The sequence below is a fragment of the Sminthopsis crassicaudata genome, chromosome 1 (genome assembly GCF_048593235.1).
Source record: "Sminthopsis crassicaudata isolate SCR6 chromosome 1, ASM4859323v1, whole genome shotgun sequence".
NCBI lineage: Eukaryota > Metazoa > Chordata > Mammalia > Dasyuromorphia > Dasyuridae > Sminthopsis > Sminthopsis crassicaudata.
This window is the reverse complement of record NC_133617.1, coordinates 548,236,852-548,263,399: the sequence shown is the minus strand read 5'-3', so window position 1 is coordinate 548,263,399 and position 26,548 is coordinate 548,236,852. Positions and strand designations below refer to the sequence as shown.

Sequence of the window (26,548 nt, the reverse complement as noted above, 5' to 3'; positions counted from 1 at the left end):
CAGCTAGGTGGCTCAGTGGATAGAGCACCAGCCCTGAATTCAGGAGGACCGGAGTTCAAATCTGGTCTCAGACACTTAACACTTTCTAGCTGTGTGACCCTGGGCAAGTCACTTAACCCCAGCCTCAGGGTGGGGGGAAATATTGGAATCTCAATGGCAGAATTGCATAAAAGTAAAATATCACGAGATATAACATATTGACCTGAATTTTCTCCCAATACAGCCTACAAAAAAATTATATTTTATTAAAAGTTCATCACTAATGTGATTACTCAGGATCAGACTATTTCATTGAAAGAAATCTTAATCATATAGTAAAATCCATGTGAAGATTGAAATCTCCATTAAAATATATCCAATAAGTGGTCATTCAACATCTGTTTGAATACCCCCATTAAAAAAAGGAACCCACTATCTCTAAAAGGAGCCAATTCATTTCTGCACATTTATAATTGTTAGCAAATCTGTTCAGCCATCTGATGTAAATTTTGCTCTTTGAAAATTCTATTCATCATTCTTGGTTCTTCCCTTTAATGCCAAACAGAACAAATCCAGTCCCTTCTTCCACAAACAACTCTTCAAAGGTGAAAAATGTGCTATCATATTCCCACTGCCTTTTCTTCTACAGGTTAAAATGATTTTCGATCATTCCTCATCTGACCTGGGATCAAGGCCCTTCATTATTCTAGTTTTGCTCTTCTGAACACTCTCTGCTTATGAAAGTGTTTCTTAAACAAGACATCCTGAACCAAACATAATATGACAGATGAGGGCAGAGTAAAGTAGAACCATTACCCACCTCTTTATATCTGGAAACTGTGCCTTTCTTAATACAGTCCAAGATTGCATTTAATGTTTATGATGGCCATATCAAATTATTCACTCTTATTGGGCTTTAGTCCACTAAAAGACTAAAAAGATCTTTTCAACAATAACTATTGTCTATCTTTCCTAGCCTTGGGTCACATACAAATTTGTCTAACAAGTTTAAGAAAGGGAAAAGGGAAATGAAAAACCTGGAAAGGAAAGATTTCTTCTTAAATAATTATTAGTGAAGACAGAGGCATTTCGTCATCTTATTACAATGAAGTGATAAATCTGTGATCTGATCTATGTAGGCATCCTTTCTAATGGTCCAAATCATAACTTACCTATGCCTTCTCATCTTGGGTGACATCTCCATGTATTCCTATAAATGCTTTATTCATATAAGAGGCTTCTTGACATTAAATGAATACTGGTAGTATATATAAGCTATCCAGCACTTATTTCTAACTCTTGCTAAATTACCTGCCCACCTCTTTTCTCATAATACATCTCTCAAATGATATTCACAAATCTTCCTGCAACCTCATTAATAGTATAAATTTGATCCTTCTAGCCCCAGAAATTCACCACTTCATTTCCTTTTGAGTAATCTATAATATTAACTATTAATATTAATGTTAATTCATTAGAGCTAGAACAATACAAAAAAAATTACTGATGTAAAAATATGAGCTTTATTTTCAGGGGAAAAAAACTATCAATCTAACACATCAATCATAGTAACAAGAGAAGAATACTGATCCAAGAAGGGAGGCTCAAAAGTATTGGGGAAACTGATAAAAAAAGAAAGCAGTATAATGGAAGTCAAGAGCGTATCCAATAGAAAGGGGAGACTAGATGATAATGTCAAAAGTTACACAGAAGTCAAATACAACAAGACTAAGAAAAGATTTTATCAATAAAGCAACCATGAATGCTTGGAGTAGAAGAAAGATTGAAAGAAATTGAAAAGTAAATGGGAAATTTTGAAATTGAAACAATGAATTATAGAAAACCCTTTTGAGGAGTAGGGCTAAATCAGAAACAAATGTGAAAAACTGGAGATATTGTGAGAAGACTAGCACACTAATGGATGAGACTGAATAACATGCTAATTGATGTTAGTCTGAAATAAGGCCAACTATTATGGAAAACAAATAGAAACAAAATTTCTTGACCCATACACACATACTCTTTAGTCTAGTGGTACCACTACTTGTATATGTAATTTGTCAAAAACAGAGAGAAAGGTCAAATGTGTACAAAAGTAGAGCAGTACTTTGGGAATAGCAAAAGCCTGGAAACAAAATGGCTGTAATGCAACAAGTATGGAGAAGTTAGGAAAGCTTGATAAAGTAAGTAGAATCAGGAGAACAATTTACACAGAGTCAACAATAATGTAAAGATGTGGCAGTAACCCTAAGGCACCTGGCCTTAGAGCTGGCTGTCAGATAACAATCTGCAGATCAGTAAAAACAAAGTTTCAGAGACAATAATGAGGTGCATACCAGACTACTCCTTAATTCTACCTCTAAGCCATAAAATAAGATTATCAGTGACATAAGCACCTGATCTCTTTTTCCAATAAATTTATCTTCTTCCTCCTGGTTGCTAAATTTTTTTGGAGCTTAGCCCGTTTCAATTGTTGTTATAATAGACTTGGAGATTGGTTCAAGCCTGCAACTTCTTTGGAGACACCTTGTGACTCCCCTTTGAGAGATTCCTTTGAACCTCAACATTCTTATCAAGGTGGTGATTAAATGTGATTTAAGACTGGTTGATAAAGCAATTTCTGAACTTTCTCAGGTATTTGTTTATTGTTTATACAAGAAAGTTTTACATACAAAGGGAATTATTGAGAAGTAAAAGTATTTTTTTAAAGCTTTTAAAAAGTTTTTTATTACATGGCGGTATGGAGGCAGACAGCTGCTTGAGCTCCTCGTTTTCTCTCAGAACTTACTTCATGACAAGCCTCAGACTTAATGTTTGACCCAGAAAGAAATCCACAAATTATCACCAAGAGAAGACATCCTTGAAATTCACCAGAGAAGGTCTGTGTTTGCTCGGGGGAGGGTCAATCAGACTGGGTGCAGACTGAGGGCAGGTAGCCAGAGCGAGACAGGCAGCTCACACAGCTCAGACCAGAGGGGGAGGGGCATGATCTCTGCCGCTTCTGGGAAAAGGCTTTTACCCCAGTGTGGATGTTCCCTCTTGGCAGCAAGCTGGGATCAGCAGAGAGGGTGTAAACACCGGAGGTGAAGATTAAAACCCGGAAAGCCAGCGTCTCTTGGAAGCCGGCCACCCCCAACCGCCACCTGGACTGACTCGGTGCGTTCTCAGAGCCTCAGAGTGCAGACTCAGTACAGTCATTGCTGTTCTGTTAGTGGCTCTCTGCTGCCCTACCCCCAGTCTGTAGAGGAAGCCCATTAACACCATCCAGCCCCATCCCCGGCAAAACAGACCAATTGTTTCTCTTGTCAGTTTGTTTTCTTCCATTCCTACTCTGACAAAATGAACAAAAAATTCAAAAGGGCTCTAACCATTGACAGCTTCTGTGTGGAGAGGGAGCAGACTTCAAATGCTGAGGAGACTAGGAACAGACTGTCCCCAGAGGAATCCCCTAAGGGGGATATGAGCTGCTCCTCAATACCAAAGAATCTCATAGAGGAAATAAAAAAGGCTCTCACAAGAGAGCTGGAAGAGAGATGGGAAAAGGAAAGGGAAGCTTGGCAAGAGAGCCTGGAGAAGTCATTCCACACATTTAAAGACAGAGTGGATAAAGAAATCAAATCATTGAGAAACAAGATTAGTGAGCTGGAAAAGGTAAACGACTCCAAGGAAAACAGGATTAGTGAGCTGGAAAAAGAAAACAGCTCTCTAAAAAAGAAAATGGATAAAATGGAAAAAAATTCCATAGAAGATAAAAACTCAATTGGACAATTACAAAGAGATATAAAAAAGTGAGTGAAGAAAATACATCATTGAAAATTAGACTGGAACAAGTAGAAATGAATGACTCAAGGAGAAACCAAGAGGTAGTCAAGCAAAACCAGAGAAATGAAACAATTGAAAAGACTGTCAAATACCTTATTAGAAAGACAACAGACCTGGAAAACAGATCCAGGAGAGACAGTGTGAGAATAATCGGACTCCCTGAAAAATGTGAGGAAAAAAAGAGCTTGGACACCATTTTCGAGGAAATTATCAAAGAGAACTGCCCAGACGTTCTGGAAACAGAGGGTAAAATAGACATTGAGAAAATTCATTGATCACCTACTGAAAGGGACCCTAAAATCAAAACGCCAAGAAATATAGTGGCCAAGTTCAAGAACCATCAGACAAAGGAAAAGATATTGGAAGCTGCTAGAAAAAAACAATTCAGATATGGAGGATCCACAATAAGGATAACCCAGGATCTAGCAGCGTCCACATTAAAAGAACGCAGGGCCTGGAACATGATATTCCGAAAGGCTAAGGAACTTGGTATGCAGCCAAGAATAATGTATCCAGCAAGAATGAGCATCGTTTTCCAGGGAAGAAGATGGACATTTAACGAAATAAATGAATTCCATCTATTTTTGATGAAAAAACCAGACCTACATAAAAGGTTTGACCTTCAAATACAGAACTCAAGAGATTTCTAAAAAGGTAAAAAGAAATCTTGAGAACTATATTTCTGCTACAAAGATATGTAAAGAACATATGTACAATTTGTCTAAGAAACTAGTGGTGGAAAGGAGATTATATCATAAAAAAGTGTAAAGTGGTGGTACTACATCTCACGAAGAGGCAAAGGTAACCTATTATATCTGAGAGAAAGAAAGGAGGGAGATGAACATAGTGTGTATCAATAGACATATTCGATTTATGGTGAAACTTCTTCCACTTCATTGAAAAGTGAAAGGGAAGGAGTAAGCTAAGGGGAAGGGAATACAGAAATTTCGAGGAAAAGGGGTAAAATAAGGGGAGGATCTTTAAGGTGGGGGAGGGATCCTAAAAAGGGAGGGCTGTGAAAAGCAAGTGGTGTTCACCAGTTTAATACTGGATAGGAGGGTAAAAGGGAAGGAAAGGGGAAAAGCATTAGCAGGGGTTAATAGGATGGCAAGCAATATAGAATTAGTCCTTCTAACCATAAATGTGAATGGGGCAAACTGCCTCATAAAGAGGAAGCAGTTAGCAGACTGGATTAAAAGTCAGAATCCTACTATATGTTGTTTACAGGAAACACACCTGAAATAGGGTGAGACATTCAAACTAAAAGTAAAAGGGTGGAGCAGAATCTATTATGCTTCAGGCAAAACCAAAAAAGCAGGAGTAGCCATCCTCATCTCAGATCAAGCAAAAACTAAAATTGATCTAATCAAAAGAGATAAGGAAGGGCATTATATCCTGCTAAAGGGCAGCATCAATAATGAAGCAGTATCAATATTAAACATATAGGCACCAAGTGGTGCAGTATCTAAATTCTTAAAAGAGAAATTAAGAGAGCTGCAAGAGGAAATAGATAGCAAAACTATAATAGTGGGAGATCTCAACCTTGCACTCTCAGAATTAGATAAATCAAACCACAAAATAAATAAGGAAGAAGTCAAAGAGGTAAATAGAATACTAGAAAAGTTTGATATGATAGATCTTCGGTGAAAGCTAAATGGAGACAGAAAGGAATATACTTTCTTCTCAGCAGTTCATGGAACCTATACAAAAATTGATCATATACTAGGGCATAAAAACCTCAAAATCAAATGCAGTAAGGCAGAAATAGTAAATGCATCCTTTTCAGACCATAATGCAATCAAAAAAAATGAAAAGGGTGAACTCACCACTAATGAAGAGGAAATTAGAACAATAGTTAGGAGCTACTTTGCTCAACTTTATGCCGATAAATTCGATAACTTAAATGAAATGGAAGAATACCTTCAAAAATATAACTTGCCCAGATTAACAGAGGAAGAAGTAAGTAGTCTAAATAGTCCCATCTAAGAAAAAGAAATAGACCAAGCTATTAACCAACTTCCTAAGAAAAAGTCCCCAGGACCAGATGGATTTACATGTGAATTCTACCAAACATTTAAAGAAAAACTAAATCCAATGCTATGTAAACTATTTGAAAAAATAGGGATTGAAGGAGTCCTACCAAATTCCTTCTATGACACAGACATGGTACTGATACCTAAACCAGGTAGATCGAAAACTGAAAAAGAAAACTATAGACCAATTTCCTTAATGAATATTGATGCTTTAAAATCTTAAATAAGATATTAGCAAATAGACTTCAGAAAATCATCTCCAGGATAATACACTATGATCAAGTAGGATTTATTCCAGGAATGCAGGGCTCGGTTAATATTAGGAAAACTATTAGTATAATTGACCATATTAATAATCAAATTAATAAAAACCATATGATCATCTCAATAGATGCAGAAAAAGCATTTGATAAAATGCAACATCCATTCCTACTAAAAACGCTTGAGTGTATAGGAATAAATGGACTATTCCTTAAAATAATAACGAGCATATATTTAAAACCTTCAATAAACATCATATGTAATGGCGATAAACTAGAACCTTTCCCTATAAGATCAGGAATGAAACAAGGTTGCCCACTATCACCATTACTTTTCAATATAGTACTAGAAACTCTAGCCTCAGCAATAAGAGCCGAGAAAGAGATTCAAGGAATTAGAGTAGGAAATGAGGAAATCAAATTATCATTTTTTGAAGATGACATGATGGTATACTTAGAGAACCCCAAAGACTCTGCTAAAAAGCTATTAGAAATAATTCAAAATTTCAGCAAAGTGGCAGGATACAAAATAAATCCACATAAATCCTCGGCATTTTTATATATCACTAACAAAATGCAACAGCAAGAGATACAAAGAGAAATTCCATTCCAAACAAATGTTGAGAGTATAAAGTATTTGGGAATCCATCTACCAAAGAAAAGTCAGGAATTATATGAGAAAAATTACAAAACACTTGCCACAAAAATAAAATCAGATTTAAATAATTGGAAAGACATTCAGTGCTCTTGGATAGGCCGAGCGAATATAATAAAGATGACAATACTCCCCATATTATATAAATATATAAAATACTCTATATTATATAAATATATAATATATTATATATATAATATAATATATTATATAAATATATAAAATACTCTATTTATTTAGTGCTATACCAATCAGACTCCCAAGAAACTATTTCAATGACCTAGAAAAAATAACAACAAAATTCATATGGAAGAATAAAAGGTCGAGAATTGCAAGGGAACTAATGAAAAAAAACACAGAGGAAGGTGGTCTAAGTGTACCTGATCTAAAGCTATATTATATAGCAGCAGTCACCAAAACCATTTGGTACTGGCTAAGAAATAGACCGGTAGATCAGTGGAACAGATTAGATACAAAGGACAAAAAAGGGTACATATATAGCAACCTAATCTTTGACAAACCCAAAGATACCAACATTAGGGATAAAAATTCATTATTCGGAAAAAACTGTTGGGAAAACTGGAAATTAGTATGGCAGAAATTAGATATGGATCCACACTTAACACCATATACCAAGATAAGATCAAAATGGGTCCATGATTTAGGCATAAAGAGGGAGATAATAAATAGATTAGAGGAACAGAGGATAATCTACCTCTCAGACTTGTGGAGGAGGAAGGAATTTATGACCAGAGGAGAACTAGAGATCATTATTGATCACAAAATAGAAGATTTTGATTACATCAAACTAAAAAGTTTCTGTACAAACAATACTAATGCAAACAAGATTAGAAGGGAAGTAACAAATTGGGAAAATATTTTAAAAACAAAGGTTCTGACAAAGGTCTCATTTCCAAAATATATAGAGAACTGACCCTAATTTATAAGAAACCGAACCATTCTCCAATTGATAAATGGTCAAAGGATATGAACAGACAATTCCCAGAGGAAGAAATTGAAACTATATCCACTCACATGAAAGAGTGTTCCAAATCACTACTGATCAGAGAAATGCAAATTAAGACAACTCTGAGATACCACTATACACCTGTCAGATTGGCTAAGATGACAGGAACAAATAATGATGAATGTTGGAGAGGATGTGGGGAAACTGGGACACTAATACATTGCTGGTGGAGTTGCGAAAGAATCCAGCCATTCTGGAGAGCAATTTGGAATTATGCCCAAAAAGTTATCAAACTGTGCATACCCTTTGACCCAGCAGCGCTACTACTGGGCTTATATCCCAAAGAAATACTAAAGAGCTGAAAGAGACATATATGTGCCAAAATGTTTGTGGCAGCTCTTTTTGTTGTAGCTAGAAACTGGAAGATGAATGGATGTCCATCAGTTGGAGAATGGTTGGGTAAATTGTGGTATATGAAGGTTATGGAATATTATTGCTCTGTAAGAAATGACCAGCAGGAGGAATACAGAGAGGCTTGGAGAGACTTAAATCAACTGATGCTGAGTGAAATGAGCAGAACCAGAAGATCACTGTACACTTCAACAACAATACTGTATGAGGATGTATTCTGATGGAAGTGGAAATCTTCAACATAAAGAAGATCCAACTCACTTCCAGTTGATCAATGATGGACAGAGGTAGCTACACCCAGAGAAGAAACACTGGGAAGGGAATGTAAATTGTTAGCACTAATATCTGTCTGCCCAGGTTGCATGTACCTTCGGATTCTAATGTTTATTGTGCAACAAGAAAATGATATTCACACACATGTATTGTACCTAGACTATATTGTAACACATGTAAAATGTATGGGATTGCCTGTCATCGGGAGGAGGGAATAGAGGGAGGGGGGGATAATTTGGAAAAATGAATACAAGGGATAATATTATAAAATATATATATATATAATAAAAATTTTAAAAAAAAAGAAATAATTCAGAATTTTAGCAAAGTTTCAGGATACAAAATAAATCCACATAAATCCTCAGCATTTCTATACATTAACAACACAATCCAACAGAAAGAGATACAAAGAGAAATTCCATTCAAAATAACGGTCGATAGTATAAAATATTTGGGACTATATCTACCAAAGGAGAGTCAGGAATTATATGAGCAAAATTACAAAACACTTGCCACAAAAATAAAATCAGATTTAAATAATTGGAAAGACATTCAGTGCTCTTGGATAGGCTGAGCGAATATAATTAAGATGACAATACTCCCTAAACTAATCTATTTATTTAGTGCTATACCAATCAGACTTCCAAGAAACTATTTTAATAACCTAGAAAAAATAACAACAGAATTCATATGGAACAACAAAAGGTCGAGAATTTCAAGGGAAGTAATGAAAAAAAAATTAAGTGAAGGTGGTCTAGCTGTACCTGATCTAGAACTATATTATAAAGCAACAGTCACCAAAACCATTTGGTATTGGCTAAGAAATAGACTAGTTGATCAGTGGCATAGGTTAGGTTCACAGGGCAAGATAGTGAATAAAAATAGCAATCTAGTGTTTGACAAACCCAAAGATCCCAAATTTTGGGATAAGAATTCATTATTTGACAAAAACTGCTGGGAAAACTGGAAATTAGTATGGCAGAAACTAGGCATGGACCCACATTTAACACCACATACTAAGATTAAATCAAAATGGGTCCAAGATTGAGGCATAAAGAACGAAATCATAAATAAATTGGAGGAACATGGGATGGTTTACCTCTCAGACTTGTGGAGGAGGAAGGAGTTTGTGTCCAAGGGAGGACTAGAGACCATTATTGATCACAAAATAGAAAGTTTTGATTACACCAAACTAAAAAGTTTCTGCACAAACAAAACTAATGCAAACAAGATTAGAAGGGAAGTAACAAATTAGGAAAACATTTTTACAGTTAAAGGTTCTGATAAAGGCCTCATCTCCAAAATATACAGAGAATTGACTTTAATTTATAAGAAATCAAGCCATTCTCCAATTGATAAATGGTCAAAGGATATGAACAGACAATTTTCAGATGATGAAATTAAAACTATTTCCACTCATATGAAAGAGTGTTCCAAATCACTATTGATCAGAGAAATGCAAATTAAGATGACTCTGAGATATCATTACACACCTGTCAGATTGGCTAAGATGACAGGAACAAATAACGATGAATGTTGGAGGGGCTGTGGGAAAACTGGGACACTGATGCATTGTTGGTGGAGTTGTGAAAGAATCCAACCATTCTGGAGAGCAATCTGGAATTATGCCCAAAAAGTTATCAAAATGGGCATACCCTTTGACCCAGCCATACTACTACTGGGCTTATACCCCAAGGAACTACTAGAGAAGGGAAAGGGACCTGTATGTGCCAAAATGTTTGTGGCAGCCCTTTTCATAGTGGCTAGAAGCTGGAAGATGAATGGATGTCCATCAATTGGAGAATGGTTGGGTAAATTATGATATATGAATGTTATGGAATATTATTGTTCTATAAGAAATGACCAACAGGAGAAATACAGAGAGGCTTGGAGAGACTTACATCAACTGATGCTGAGTGAAATGAATAGAACCAGAAGATCATCATACACTTCAACAATGATACTGTACGAGGATGTATTCTGATGGAAGTGGATATCTTCAACATAGAGAAGAGCTAATCCAATTCCAATTGAACAATTATGGACAGAATCAGCTACATCCAGAAAAGGAACACTGGGAAATGAGTGTAAACTGTTATTTTTACCTTCTGAATCCAATTCTTCCTGTGCAACAAGAAATTCGGTTCTACACACATATATTGTATCTAGAATATATTGTAATATATTTAACATGTATAAGACTGCCTGCCATCTGGGGGAGAAGGTTGGGGGAGGAAGGGAAAAAATCTGAACAGAAGTAAGTGCAAGGGATAATGTTGTAAAAAATTACCCATGCATATGTACTGTCAAAAAGAAGTTATAATTATAAAATAAAATTTAAAAAAAGAGAGAGAGAGAGAGAGAGAGAGAGAGAGAGAGAGAGAGAGAGAGAGAGAGATCTTAAAAGGAGAGAGAGGGACCCTCATGTGCAAAAATGTTTGTGGCAGCCCTTTTTGTAGTGGCAAGAAACTAGAAATTGAATGGATGCCCATCAGTTGGAGAATGGCTGAATAAATTGTGGCATATCAATGTTATGGAATATTATTGTTTTGTAAGAAACGACCAACAGGATAATTTCAGAGAGGCTTGGAGAGACTTACATGAACTGATACTGAGTGAGAGGAGTATAACCAAAGAACATTGAACACAGCAACAACAAGATTATACAAGTCTCTCTTCAACAATGATATGATTCAAACCAGTTTCAATTGTTCAGTGATGGTGAGAGCCATTTACACCCAAAGAGAGAACTGAGGGAACTGAGTATGGTTCACAATCTAGCATTTTCACTCTTTTTGTTGTTTGTTTGTATTTTATTTTGCTTCTCTTCTTTTTTTTTGAGCAGCATGATAATTGTATAAATATGCATACATGTATTAGATTTAACATATATTTCTACCATATTTAACATATATTGGACTATTTGCCATTTTAGGGGATGGCATGGAGGAAGTGGGAGAAAATCAGAACACAGAATTTTGCAAGGGCTAATGTTGAAGAATTGTCCACTGTTTTGAAAAATAAAAAGCTTTAAAAAAAAAAAAAGTTTTTTTATTTTTAAATAGCAACTTGAGAACTATAGGATAAATTTGCAAAGTTCTTGAGGTTTTTTTTTTTGTTTTAAAGGTTGGAAGAGAACCTGGAATGTTTGTAATAATGACAAAATAATAATGACAAAAGTAAATAAATAAATAGATAATGACAAAAGAAAAGAAAAGGTGAAAGGTGAAATGATCAAGTTCCTAGAAGAGACAGGAAGGCAGGAGAAGGCAAAGGAATTAGGAAGACAAATTTAGTCTTGGAGCTAACTCCCTGCATCAAAGACTACCTTAAAAGAAGAGAAAATCAAGGACCCTAAGAAGGATTTTGAGAAATAGAGCAAGGAAGAAGAGGGAGTTCACAAAAATGGCCATTTTTTAGCCAATAAAAGGATAGCTGAAGTCTTTTCTTGAATTTGATAAGGTAGTATATATAAAAAGAAGAATATAGCACAAAGTCAATCAGGAAATAATAAAAGAATTGTTATATAGCAATGAGGGTCAAATTTAAGATTACATAGCCTAAATTTATATTGACCACAGAACAGTTATGTGACTTTCTCCAGCAGCATTCATTAGGAACTAATTAAGAATGGAGATGATGGGGGAAATCCAAAATAAATGATAGAGGTATAAGGCAGGCCTAGGATTTGACATAGTGGCCTTTAAACTTAAAGGCCTTTAACCCAAGAGAACAAGGGATTCAAGGGAAGGTGATAGTATAAGAAACTACTGGTCAACAAACTAAGAAAAAAAGGGCACGTAAAAGAAAAGAAAATCTTCATAAGGATAAAGAATAAGTTTTAAAGAAGTGAGGTCAATGAAGAGAATAAAAGACAGGAAGTTAAGTTTAGAGAAGAGAAAATTCAGAATTCTTGAGTATAGAGATGAGAGTTGTAGGTGAGGATTAGGTGCCTGTTAGTGGTTGAGGCAGAGTAAAGAAATGATTATAGGAGCTAGGGCACCTAGGGGGCACAGTACGGGACCTGAGTTCAGTACTGCTTCAGACACTTTCTAGTTGTGTGATCCTGGGCAGGTCACTTAACTCCACTTGCCTCATCAATGTGCTGATTAATTAATGGATAGTTTTTTGTTTTGGGTGTTTTTTTTTTTTTTATTATAAGAACTGAGGATAATAACGAACTTGGAGCTCAGGGTAGTTAAAAAAAAAAAAAAAAAGGACAAAATTGGACAAGAAGGCTGTGCGCCTACCTTTATAGAGAACAGAAACTAGACTCACTCCATTCACTCCCAGCATCCTTTCAACATCAAGAAAACAGATGCTCCTCCCAAGATAAGCTCCTCACTTCTAAACTGGCCAAGTTATTTTATAGATTCCACTTCACTCAGCCTCTTCTCCCTTTGGTTAGAACAGAATATCAAACTCCTCCCAATGCCTTTTTTTTAAGAGGATAAGAACTACATTCAGACATCATTCCACTCTTGCATCTGCTACCAGGAGTGCTTTCAACTTCACTGAATAGGATGCCCCCAAGTACTCCATCCTCCTCCTCCATTTCCTACTTCCTTTTGTAGTCTCCTGTCCCCTTAAATTGTAAACTCCTTTAAGGGCAGAAACTTGCTTAATTTTTTTTAATTAATTGTACTTTTAGAGTGTTCCAAATCACTATTGATCAGAGAAATGCAAATTAAGACAACTCTGAGATACCACTACACACCTGTCAGATTGGCTAAGATGACAGGAACAAATAATGATGAATGTTGGAGGGGATGTGGGAAAACTGGGACACTGATACATTGTTGGTGGAGTTGTGAAAGAATCCAGCCATTCTGGAGAGCAATCTGGAACTATGCCCAAAAAGTTATCAAACTGTGCATACCCTTTGACCCAGCATTGCTGTTATTGGGATTATATCCCAAAGAAATACTAAAGAGGGGAAAGAGACCTGTATGTGCCAAAATGTTTGTGGCAGCTCTTTTTGTTGTGGCTAGAAACTGGAAGATGAATGGATGTCCATCAGTTGGAGAATGGTTGGGTAAATTGTGGTATATGAAGGTTATGGAATATTATTGCTCTGTAAGAAATGACCAGCAGGAGGAATACAGAGAGGCTTGGAGAGACTTAAATCAACTGTTGCTGAGTGAAATGAGCAGAACCAGAAGATCACTGTACACTTCAACAACAATACTGTATGAGGATGTATTCTGATGGAAGTGGATATCTTCAACATAAAGAAGATCCAACTCACTTCCAGTTGATCAATGATGGACAGAAATAACTATACCCAGAGTAGGAACACTGGGAAGCGAATGTAAATTGTTAGCACTACTGTCTATCTACCCAGGTTACTTATACCTTCGCAAGCTAATAATTAATGTGCAACAAGAAAATGGTATTTACACACATATATTGTATCTAGGCTATATTGTAACACATGTAAAATGTATGGGATTACCTGCCATCGGGGGGAGGGAGTAGAGGGAGGGAGGGGATAATTTGGAAAAATGAATAAAAAAAAAAATTAATTGTACTTTTAGCACTTAACTTAGTGCCAAACCCATTGGATTGGATTGGATTAGAAATTAAAGGGTAATTGGAAAGAAAGGATTCAGCCTTCCTGGAGAGCCAGGTTATCAGTTAGTATTAGAAATATTAGAAATATATGATATACATAATACATATATTAGAAAATACATGAAAAATAAAAAAACAAAGGTGGGGGAGGGAAAGGGTTTCAAAAGAAGGGGAGGACAGAGAAGGTTATATATAAAGTTAATAGGAATAAAAGTGGGATGGGGAGAATGAAAAGAATAAGAAGCTTCTTTTTAGCCTTCATTGCTTTGGAATCTAGTGATTAAGGAGAGCAGGAACAGAGAAATCATCTATCATTGAATAAGAACCAGTTGATAAGGGTCTCTTCCTTAAGTACCACCTTGCAAAGCCTGGTTCCCCTCTCCATCCCATCCCAAGAATGTTCTGTGAAAAGATGTAAATGCTGGGTGCTTTATATTTGAATCTCTAAAAGCCAATCTTCATCCTTTCACCACCACTTCCAATTCTCCTACCCACCCCTCCACCTGTGCTATCTTTCCATCACCAATGTAAAAATGAGACTCAGAACCTGTCTATATTGTCCTGGGAAAGAGAGACTAAGGCCTCAGGTACCACTCTTCCCTACCTAGGAGGACTCCTATTCTCCCCTATACCTAGAGGTATTATTCTAGTCTGGGAAATTCTTCACATACCAGGTTTTTCCCAAATAGGCTGAATTCCCCCCCCCCCCGTAATTATATATCCAATTTATAATGTTTTTTAAAATTCTGAGACTTGATGCAAACAGCACAATGTCATTAAGAAATTAGGTATATCTGGAGAATCTCACCATCTTTAAGTAACTCTTCTTCAATTAATCAACTCAGCTGGACTTCTTCCATGAAAGCAGCAAATAGTGCTTGGAGCTATACATCTGTCTCCCTGGCATATCTCTCACATGATGAAAATAGGGAATTGTCAGAGTTATCTCTGTTGTTACTTCCTTCGAAAAATCTTGTGATACTTTGACACATATAAAGGAAAAAATTTTTTTGATGTGGTCTGCTGATTCTAATATTTTTCTATAGTGAATAAACAATAGGCATAATGAAATCTCATATTCTCTATAACTGTCAGTCAATTATGTGACTAACATGACATGGTTTATTGTAGAATATTGTTTGAAGACCTTACAAGAGTAAGGTAGATTTTCACTCAAATGACAAGAACAGCAAGAGGAACTGGAAGTTTAAAGAAACCTGGAAACAAGAGCCAGATCATCTCAAAGTAGTCAAGGATAAAGATGAAAGGAGAGCAAATACAGGTGAGAAAAAAGACCTATTTAGGTTTCCATAACAACCTTTTTTCTCTATTGATGGCAATGGAGCCAACATCTTTAGATTCTAAGATTACTTTTCAACATACTGCATAAGGAAATAGAAGTGGTTTCCAGACAAAGATGCATAGAAATGGGCAGTTTTTAACAACCACAAGCTTATGCTTAAAGCCAAAACTCATCATTTTAAAACCTATAATCTTTATAGTAATGTTATATATAACATTTGGTACTAGAGTACCAAATCATGAAGAATCACAATTTCAGAAGAATAAAAACTGCAAGTCACAAAGTGATAATCAAAGGAACTTGGTGAATGTAAATAAACTTCATGATATTATCAATGACAAATTATGAACAAGAATGGCACAAAATATCATAAAGTTGCATTAAAGGAAAAGTGGGTGGATTGATCATGCAGCGAGAACAAACTTGAACAGATGGGCATTCTGTACTAGAACTCACCTAATGATAAACAATCTAGACAAATGATCTTAGCATATTAAGAGAATACAGAAGGAACACTTAGGGGACAACATGCATAAAAATCCCACAAGAACATCTGAATGGGCCAAAAAAAAAATCATATTGAGAAAATGAGGGTTGATGATATCAAAACTTATAGAGACATAAACATTAAAACAATTTTTTAAATACATTGGTTGGCTTGCCTTTTTCCCATATTAGCATCTATATAGATTTTTAGCAGCTGTCCTCCCAAAACATATCCAATAGCAGGACCTAGGACTGACATAGAAAATCCAATTCCTATAAGAAAAGAAAAAATAGAACATGAAAATATGCCTAACATTTCTTTCAAAATGTATAACAATGTGAAGAAATTGTATGGTACAACACATTTGAAATTGCATGAGTATTACCAAAAAAATGGGTTTATTTTTACATTTATTAAACATTTATTTGTTCAATAAGCAAGTTGTTAAAATGTAGACATAAAGCCAAAGTATCTAGGAGATGTAAATGTATCTGATACTCATGATTTCAAAGATTGAGCACTATCTTTATATATGCCCATAAACCTAAGTTATTATTATGAATAATGATTACTTTCTGTGTTCAGCTGTGTTTGAAGAGAATGGTATTCTATGAAAAGTCCTTGCATGTGAAAATACTATTCTTCACATCTGTATCAACCTACTTAATTCTACATTTATGTCTATGTTGATAGACTTATACCTACATACCTGGTCACATGTATGGATAGAGATAAAGAGAGCAATATAGATATTTAAAGCTTCTGTTTACAGGGCCTGGAGAAGATAGACTGGAATATCCAATAGTCCAATAACCTTCTAAGTGCCCTATTAAGTCTAAAATATATCCTCATTAGAGATATAACTGCTTTCTTCAAAATAAACAAAAAATATATAAGGGTATTTGGAAAATTGCAATACAGGCAAGAAAATACAGTATATACGAAGGGATGTTGTGATACTCTTAAATTAAACTCTGAGGTACCTTCCATCATTATATTAATGATGTCCATCATCTTTTAACATTAAGTAGAATTCAATGGATTTTATAATAACTAAGTATACTTTAATCTTTTTTATGTAATAAAAATACATAAATAGTAAATAATTCTGCAAATGTGGTTTAATGGAAAATATCTGCCTGAAACATTACTAGCCTTTTTCCCCCTCCTACTTATGTGTTGCTCTGTTAAAAAATGCAAAGCAAAAAATACCATAATGGGTCAATTATATTAGAACACATATTCACCTATATAAAGAGATGACTTATGCGTAGCAACACTGTCATCAATAAAAGCCGTTCCTAGTGTGTAAAGAGGAGTTCCTCCTACTCCCAGAAAGAGTTGTCCCAAGATGAACACATAAAGGTAGCTAGAAAGCTTGGAATTAGTATCCTTGCAACTGGTAGTGTTTCCCATTGCTGGGCAAGTGTCTGAAAAAAAGGAAAGAAAAAGAAATTGTGATTTGCAAAAACTTGGCACAAAGTGTTCATTTAAAACCTATACTTTGAGAATTTTTAAAAGTTTTTATTTCTCATACTAAAATTAAATTTGGCTGTATTCGACTCTAATTTCAAAAAACATCATGATGGAAAGAATCCTAGCCATAGAGTTAGAAAAACATTATCAAAATCAGTCATTAATATTTAGCTGCATGATCATGTAAAAGACAGGTAATATTTCTGAATCAGTTTGTTCATTTATAAAATAGGGATGATACCTGAAAGTACTTACCTGTCAGATTAGATGTAAGGATCAAAAATTTTGTGTGTGTGTGTGTGTGTGTGTGTGTGTGTGTATGTGTGTAATATTTTGCAAGCTTTAAACACTCACTATATATATATATATATATATATATATATATATATATATATATATATATATATATATATATATATATATATACACACACACGCACACATATCTATACACAGAGATTATTTTAATACAAATTTAAAACTGCACTAAGAATTTTAGGGCATCCCAAATATCTGCCAATGTAACTATATTTAGAAATGCCTTTTCTTGAAAGAAAATTCAACAAATATTTTGACATAAAATTTCTCTAAAATGCAGAATAAAATTGAAACATTTTAATTAAAGAATAAGGTGATTTTGATTCTCAGTGCTATCTTGGCTCTCCATTTATCATGTTAAGAGAAAATAAGATTTTGTGACTAACCTTGATGGTCTCCAAAAATTATTTTTAAAAATTTAAAAAGCAAAAGTTCCTGCTGAACCTAAATAGTGGTGAAAATAAAGGGAAGTGTGTCCCAGGTGATGAAATATCTATGGAGCTAATATCATTGTTGGTTTTATTTTTGTTCTTAAACAATGAGCAAAAAAAGAATAAATTACAGAGAGATTAAAATTGGCAATCTCCTTTAAGGAGATCCAGATTTAACACCCAATTCAGATCCTGGTGGCTGCTACCTCTATCAACCTTCCAAGATATTCTTCCTTTCTCAAGGAGATCAGTGCATGGCTTAGAGTATTTCCTCTCCATCTTTTTCCCTGACATTATGGGGTTCCATTAAACATAGAGTTTATTTGACTTAAACTATTAAAGTTTGAAATAGCACTGACTTTTGGAACAACATGAATAGTGCTACCCCCATCAACTGTCCTAGTTTCAGAGTTCCTATATCTACTCAGTTGCAATAACCTACCCTTCAGTCACAGAAAAGATAATTTTGGAACTACCATATCAAAGTCATTACATGCTTTAAAACAAAAAAAAAAATAATAAAGAAGCTATGCATAATAAAAATTCATGGATTAACAAAAAATCTCTATTCTTTCTTGCATAAAGGTCAAGTTTGTTTGTATTAGTCAAGTTTATAATAATAAAGTTTAAAACAAAAGAAAAAAAGATCTAAAACTGAGAAGAAAACAAAGAAAAGGAAGTAAGAGAATACAGAAAGAAGATAATCTCCATCTTTACTTCTTCCCATCACCACACATCACTACTCCATCCCACAGCCCCCAGTAACCAGGCAGCAGTCTGTAGTGCAAAGTAGATATATTTGGAGTCATAGAACCTGGGTCCAATCTCTGCTATTTTATATTTTGTGGTATGAATAAAGAAGCACTTATCATAACTTATGTACCAGACACTAAACTTAGTGCTGATGATGCAAAGACAAAAGTGAAAACAATTTTTGTTCTCATGGAGTTTATGTTCTAAGTATGGGCAAACAAAATCCCTCCATTCCAAGTTATACCACTGAACATTCACTGACAAATAACTTCCAAGGCTCACTAGTAATAGGCCTAGAGCAAGGTAATCCTAAAATCCTTTTCATCTCCTAATCTATGAATAATAAGGGGAGAAACTACTAATCAGAGAGTGGTAGGAAGGAAAAAAACAACTGCTAGATAACAGGAATAATAAAGTCAATTCTCATGCTTTTCCCAGAATTTCTGTTCCTAGAGTAAGAAACTGAAAAGGAGATAGAGATTAGACAATACAAATATATGAAAGGCTGTCCTAAGATATCCTAGGTAGATGGATTTTTAGCTTGTATGGGGGCCCCAAGTTTTCACTGGCTCACCTGTCCAATCAAACTCAAGGTTAATTTCTAAATTGAGTAGATTTGAGTAGCATTGAGTATTAAGGGAAGAAGGCATGGTCTGTGGTCTAAATGGGGCTGCTCATATTGGAAGATGAAAAGATGGAAGTGGAAGTGGAAGGGGTCAGGCCCCGGAAATCAACTAACTATGCTGGATTACCTGTCAGATATAAAGATTAGACCTGATGATCTCCTAAAGTCCCTTAGGACTATCACAGAAGCAGTCAACAACCATGTTCAAGGTTAGAAATGAAATGAACAGCGAGAAGAATAAATTAAATAGTAAGCAATAATGCTCATTTTATAGCTGGGAACCCAAAATTAAGAATGCACAGAGGCAGTAAGAGGTAGTAAGATATGAAGAATGGGAATGTATGGCTCAGAATGATGAGTGACCACCACAGAGGCTCTTACATTCTAAACATGGGAAGTACCCGGGAAATTGGACTTTGGCCAATAAGTACATAGCTGCTCATATTTGATCTAGGCAGAAAGAAAATGATGTCATAGGAGGATAGCAAGAAGGGGATAGGAATGTCCTTGGTTCAATGCCCAAGGACCTTCAGGACTACTGCAACTCTAGGATAGATAAAGCCTTACTCGATTTTCACAACTGTCTTTTAGAGATCTTACTCCATCTCATTCAGGAAGATTCATACTAATGCTGATAAATGCTGATAAATTAAAGTAGATTGGCTCACTGCTTTGCCTTTAGGTGGATTCATGTTATTCACCAGAATACCTAATGATCCTTTATAAAGCATGGGAAAATACCACTGCATTATCTAGATCATAGTTTGGGTAAGAGTCTTTTTTAAAAGAGGTCTTTTACTAGACAGTTTTAGCTTCAGTTTCTAAATTCTTTCTTTCAGATTCTAGCACTGTTACCGTAAGGGTCAGAGGCAAAGTCAGTAAGTATTAATTGCTTGATGCACACTAATTCAGAGAAAGGTATAAAATAGTCCTTGCCCTTAAGGAGTTTACAATTTAAAAAAATCAAAATTTGAAGGCATATTGACCAGAACCACAAGGAATTTAATAGGAAATGAATGCTGCTTACCATCAAATCTGTGTTACATAAGAAATATAAACAAAAAGTTTACTGGATCTTACCTGCAAATATTTTATTTTTTAAACTCAAAAGTTTCTACTGTAATTCTCACTTAACTTCATCTCCTCATATAAATAGAAAAAATGTAACTTTTTCCCCAGGGAACAATACAAAACTCTTTGCACTGTTAAAACTTAGTTTTGTTTCCTACATAAATTAAACCAGATGTTCTTAGATAAGTTACCAGATGCTTGTTGATATGTGAAGTGCATCAGTTCACTACAGTACTTCTGTTGGCAAATGTTTTAAAGTTTTGCAAAATACACCAAAGACAAAAATAAAAGTATTTCCTAAATAAGCCCAAAAGAGGTATGCCTTAAAAAGAAAGATATCTTCCTGAAAAGAGATTTGTAAATATTTTTTCCCCAGTAGAATCATTTCCTTTTAGAACTGAAAGATATATTTAGAATCATTCCAATTAAATACCTCATTTTACAGATGAGTCAACAGACTCAAGATAAGCTAAGTGATTCACCTGTTGTACCCAGTTTCAGTTTTGTTGTTATAGTTTATTTTAGTTTGTTTTGCTTTGTTTTGTTTGGTCTTCTCACTCCAATCTAATTAATTCGCTATACTATTTAAAGTGTAACTATTTAAAATAATTTTATGATGAATCATGCTACTATAAAGGCAAAATCCTTTTTGCAAAGTAGTTAATCTTTAATTGCACATGCTTTGCAAATGTGGATTTTCAAGTCAAACTCACTGAAAGTCAGATGCTCCTATACTAAATATATATTATAGATATATGTATGCGTATTTTCATATGTATATAAACACAAAATCTTAATTACTATATACACACATATAAAACAAGTAATCTAGATTATACACACATATCAAGATACTATATATGCTCTAGAAGAGCTCTTCAGTTTTTTTGTAATGCCTGCTTTTTCCTGGGTTATATTCCTATAAATGTACCTAAAAAATATCAAAAACAATACAACTAAATTTGATTTTTTTTATGCTAATATTAGGATAGGCTTTCACAAGGCAATGTACTAATTGACATTGCTTAAGGATTTACTGATTACAAAAGCAGTTACAGTTTTTGAAAGTGTCATAAGCATGCATCTAGATTTGTGAATATGCACACATATGCCTCCATTTTTATGCAAATACACACAGATTTAAATGGGTTATTACAACTAACCTTAAAAAGAGATAATCAAAGATACTTAATAGTTATGTCATTCTATTCTCCCTGATTGCCCTTAAGAAACTAGTTATTTCCTTCTAATAATCCACATATATGTAAATATATTCACACCCATATGGATATAATATATATATTCAATTTCTCATGTGCGGAAGTTTAAAACATTATGACTGACCACAAGAGGGAGCTCCCACATTCTTTAAAACAATGTTTAAATCCAAGATTTAGAATGGTAGACTATCTTTTATTAAGGCAGTTTCTGTGTGTATGTAAATATTACCAATAAGGAAGAGCCACAAAAAGAAAATAACGTTGGGTCTTTATACTTTAAATATGTTTATAATTTCAGTTTCATTTGAAATGTGCTTTTATTTTTCTACTTAAACTATTCAGTTCAATTCTCCCACTTGTTATACTATCCACCTTAAATTGTTCTAATTCAGAAAGATTAGTTAACCCAAATCTATTTATTCCCCAAAGAAAGAAATGTTTTGAAGAAAAGACTTACTGCTTTTAAGAAATAGCAAGCTGAAATAAAAATATGCCTTTCCTGTCTCCCCACTTCCTCCCTGATTAAAGAAGAAAGTACGTATTTTGTCAAAAAAATTTACTTTTATAAAAGGATTTCAAAAATCCTTTTTATTTTTCTAGGAATATTCTGATTTTAACACAAGCACAAGGAAAAGTTTTTTAATGGAATAGCATACCACAAAAGGTTTAAAAAAAAAAAAAAAAGGCCTTTCTTGGATGAATTGGATTAAGGATAATAATTTTTACCCCTAGTTTAAATAAGAATCTAGCCTTTTCCCATACTAGTAAGTGACCAGGATTTGAACTAAATGCAATCCCCTTCCTTTATTCCTCAAAGAAGATTAGATTAGGGTTAACCAAAGAACTTTCTTCCCTATGGTTTTTTAACTCTATCCAGGAGGGCTAAGTGACTGAGAGGAAAGAATAGGACCAGTGTTTGGAGTGGAAACAGAGCTCAACAATACCCTCCTACCAGAATTTCACATCCCATAAATCAACTGGTATGTTGTTGTTCAGTCAGTCATAATTTTTGTGACACCCCCACTAAGGGTTTTCTTGGCAAACATACTGCTGGAGTAGTTACCAATTCCTGCTCCAATTCATTTTACACAAGGGATCTGATACAAACAGAGTAGGTAAGTGATTTGTCCAGGCTCACACAGCCAGTAAGAGCCTTCCTAACCCCAGATTCATAATAGATCTCTGTATTATTTCACTTGAGGATCTGAATTCTCAGGGAATCATGATTTTCAGATTCACTTATTTAACCCTTTAGTTGTTTATTGGACATTTCAAACTCAAATTACATCTTAAATTCATCATGTCCACAACTAATTCTTTCCCAAAAATCTTTCCCTCTTCCTAACTTCCCAATCACCTGGGCACTCAAATTCTCACATGCAATTTCTGTAGAGGCCTGTGGATTATACCTGTGTTACATCTCATATTTAACCCCTCTGGCTGACTAGGCCTCTGATGTTGGCCCCCATTGCCTCTGGCCTAGGCTATTTTAATAAGTTTTCTGGTTACGAATCTATCCCCCACTCAACTATCAAAGTACTTCCCTAAAGTACATGTGTGTCATACTCTTCACTCATTAAGCTCTAGTAGTTCCTGAATGGGACCAGGTGAAGATTTCTCAAAAAGTCTCAAAAAGAGGTCAGATTCTAGGCCCGCAGGCCTGTCACGTGATCCCTATTCCCAGAGGTCTGTAGGACAGGAAGGTCAGGGCGTAGGCATAAATTGCAGGAAGTCAAGTGACCTCTAGGCCTGGAGGCCAGTAGGGTAGGAAGTGACATGATCCACAGAAAGTAGACAACATTGTTGACCACTGATCAATGGCTTTTCAATCCATTCAATGAAAAGACTTGGATCTTTTGCTATTTAACCAAATTCACTATTTCTGGCTAGCATGCTGGGAGATGGGAGCTGAAAGGCTCTGAGTTTGCTCAGCTGGAGTGCTTGGGCCTCTCTTTGCAAGTACCCAATAAATGGGTAAGGGGGTCTAGCACCCATCACACACACTTGGATTCACCTCCATAATCAAAATAAAATCCTTTCTTTATCATTCAAAGCCTTTGACAATCCTCTCTCACATCTTTAGAGTCTTCTTATGCCCACTCCCCTCTAAAATATTCCTACTCTCCCTCCTTCAGTAAAAGAATTTCACAATTTAAAGATGTAGAAATTGAGGTTTAGAGAGTTTAAGTGACTTACTTAGAACGAAGATTTGAAATCAGGGAATTTTTTCTACTGTAACATGCTACTGGTACACAAGATAAACAATGGAACACCGTGGCAGAGTGATCAATAAACCCAATACAAACTACTAGGCAAGGATTCAATAATTAATTGAAAATATTTCTGGGAAACAAAAAGTAATCTAGAAGAAATGAGACTTAAATTAACCTGCCATACCAGATACACTAAAAAGTTGTTTTTTTTTTTTTTAAATCATATAGTAGACAAACTAGGAGAATGAAAGGAGATACCTTTCATAATTATGCTGTTGTTGTTTAGGCATTTCAATGGTGTCTGAATCTTCATGACCCCATTTGGAGTTTTCTTGACAAAGACACTAGAAGTAGTCTGCCATTCTTTCTTTGGCTCATTTTTCAGATGAGTAACTGAAGCAAACAGGGTTTATTAACTTGCCAGGCTAAGTATCTGAGACAGGATTTGAACTCAGGTCCTCCTGATTCCAGGCCAGCTGTTCTATCCCCTGTGCCCATTTTCACAACTATGGAGAGGGGAAATGTGTTTAACCTAATGAGGAACAGAAATGATCAAAGTCAAATGAACAGTGTTGATAAAAAGTTGAACATGTAGACGACTATGTTCATACAAGAAAAAAAAATCAGATAAATTGGAAATAATCAAAAAGAAGCTTGGAATAACATGCTGAAGAAGGTGGGATTTTAGCTGGGATTTGGAGGAAGCCAGGAAGCAGAGAAGAGTCTTGAATGAGGATAACTAATGAAAAAGTCTGGAATCATAGATAAAGGGATGAATGGAAAGGAGGAGCTTTTATTAAATACCTACTATTATAAATGCACTATGCTAAGTGCTTTACAAATATTATTTCACTTAATTCTCACAGCAAACCTAGTAACTACTTAGCCATTTTACAGTTGAAGAAACTGAAGTGGGGTTTAAATGAATAGCCATTGAGAGGAAGTCTCTGAGATCAGATTGAACTCCGTTTTTTTTTTAAATTTGATTTCCAATTTCAGGCTCAATGATATTCCCTGCACCATCTAGCTGCCCTTAAAAATAGTACAAGGAGTACTTACTTCACTCCTTGAAGTCTATGTTACTAGAAAACAAAATGTGTTAAGTATTAACATAGGTAGCAGGGGTGGAGGTATAAGAAGTTGGGAAGAGAGGATTATGAAGGGCTTTGAATACTCAAGAGAGGATTTTTTTTATTTGAACAGGGATGTAATAGGGAGCCATTGGAGTTTAATGAATAAAGAGGGATAGGGTCTTTATATATCTAATCAGATCTGAACGTTAGGAATATTACTTTTTACAGATCAGTATGGGGAGAGACTTGAGGAAGGAACCCAACCAGAATTAGAGCTACTTCAAATTTTTAAGAGAAAAGCAGGGGGAGTAACAATATCAAAGAATGGAAAGATGTATATATGAAAGATGTTACAGTCAAAAATAAAGAATTCAAGATGACACCTAAGTTTCAAGACTGAGTGTCTGAGAGGTACCCTCAATAGTAAGAAGGAAATTAGGAAAGGGAGATCGTTTTACAGAGAGAAATGGAGAGATGAGACTGATCAGTGTTAATAAATCTGAAAACCTTCTGCAGAGAGATTAGTGCTGAATCTACAGGAGCTAATGTGATTACTAAGCAAAATGGAAGAAAGTTCAAAACAAATCCTTGGGGAATATCCAAATTTGATTGTCAGATAGGCAGAAAGTGAATAAAATATTGTCATGAAAACCTAGAGAGAAGAGACTATACAGAGCAAAAAAGCGCTCATAGGGTTCAGGCCAGAAAGGATGAGGCCTGAGAAGTCTATTAGAACTGCTAACTTTAGAAAGAGTCATTTTGATGCAATTATAAAGTTCAAGGTCAGACAGCAAAGAAAAAAAGAGAGAAAAGGAACTAGAGGACTCAATTATCAATGGTCTTCTCAAGGAAGTTAGTGCAAAGAAAGTAAAGATATTACATGATAAACAGGAGAAAGGAATAAATCAAGGAAGAGGTTTGTTGAGAATATGGTAGACATGGGCATGTTTGTAAGTATGGAAGCAGCTGGTATATAGGGAATAATTGAAGATAAATGAGAAACTGGGATGATAAAGAAGGCAATCTGTTGGGAAAGATAAAAGGGAATAGGGTCACTTGTGCAAATGGGATAGGGTTTGCCATGGTCAGGAAAAGGGGTAAGTCTTCACATGAGGCAGCAATGAAGATAATAGCCTAAGTTACTAAGGAGGAAAAGAGAAGGGAGTCTTGGTGAATCACCTCAATTTTTTCAGCTAAAGGAGTCAAAACTCTCAAAGGAAAGTCAAGGGAGACATAAGGACGGTTAAAAAGGTTTGGAAAAACACTTTCATGAGGAGATAATGTATTGATGGTTTTGTGGCAATAGAGGACTACTTGAAATTATATGACATAAACTTATAATGGACCCAGTCAGCAGAGTTTCATGATTTTATTTTTTTTCCTAGCTTTGGCTGCATATGCTAAGATATGGCAAGACAATATCTGTGACAGTAAGGGGACAAGGGACTGGAAAGGACAATGTAAAACTGGCACACCAGAGTGGTGGTGGCGTCAGAGGAGATAAGGAAGCATTTTGAAAGATGTTGCAAAAATAAGATTAACAGGCTTGGCAGGTAAGGGAAGGTTTGGAAGCTCAGGAAAGCTTTGTCATCCAGAGGGAGCCTG

At 35.1% G+C, this 26,548-nt stretch overlaps 1 protein-coding gene across 1 annotated transcript in view; it reads right to left on the bottom strand.

Annotated features, from left to right (window-relative positions):
* LOC141550899 (solute carrier organic anion transporter family member 4C1-like) overlaps nucleotides 1-26,548 on the bottom strand; it is a 90,468-nt gene that overhangs the window by 33,740 nt on the left and 30,180 nt on the right. Inside the window, exons 3-4 of the mRNA XM_074282007.1 lie at nucleotides 17,012-17,194; nucleotides 15,940-16,036 (exon numbers count right to left, since the gene is read on the bottom strand). Of these exons, the coding sequence (XP_074138108.1) occupies nucleotides 15,940-16,036; nucleotides 17,012-17,194 (280 nt within the window). The remainder of the gene's footprint in view (nucleotides 1-15,939; nucleotides 16,037-17,011; nucleotides 17,195-26,548) is intronic.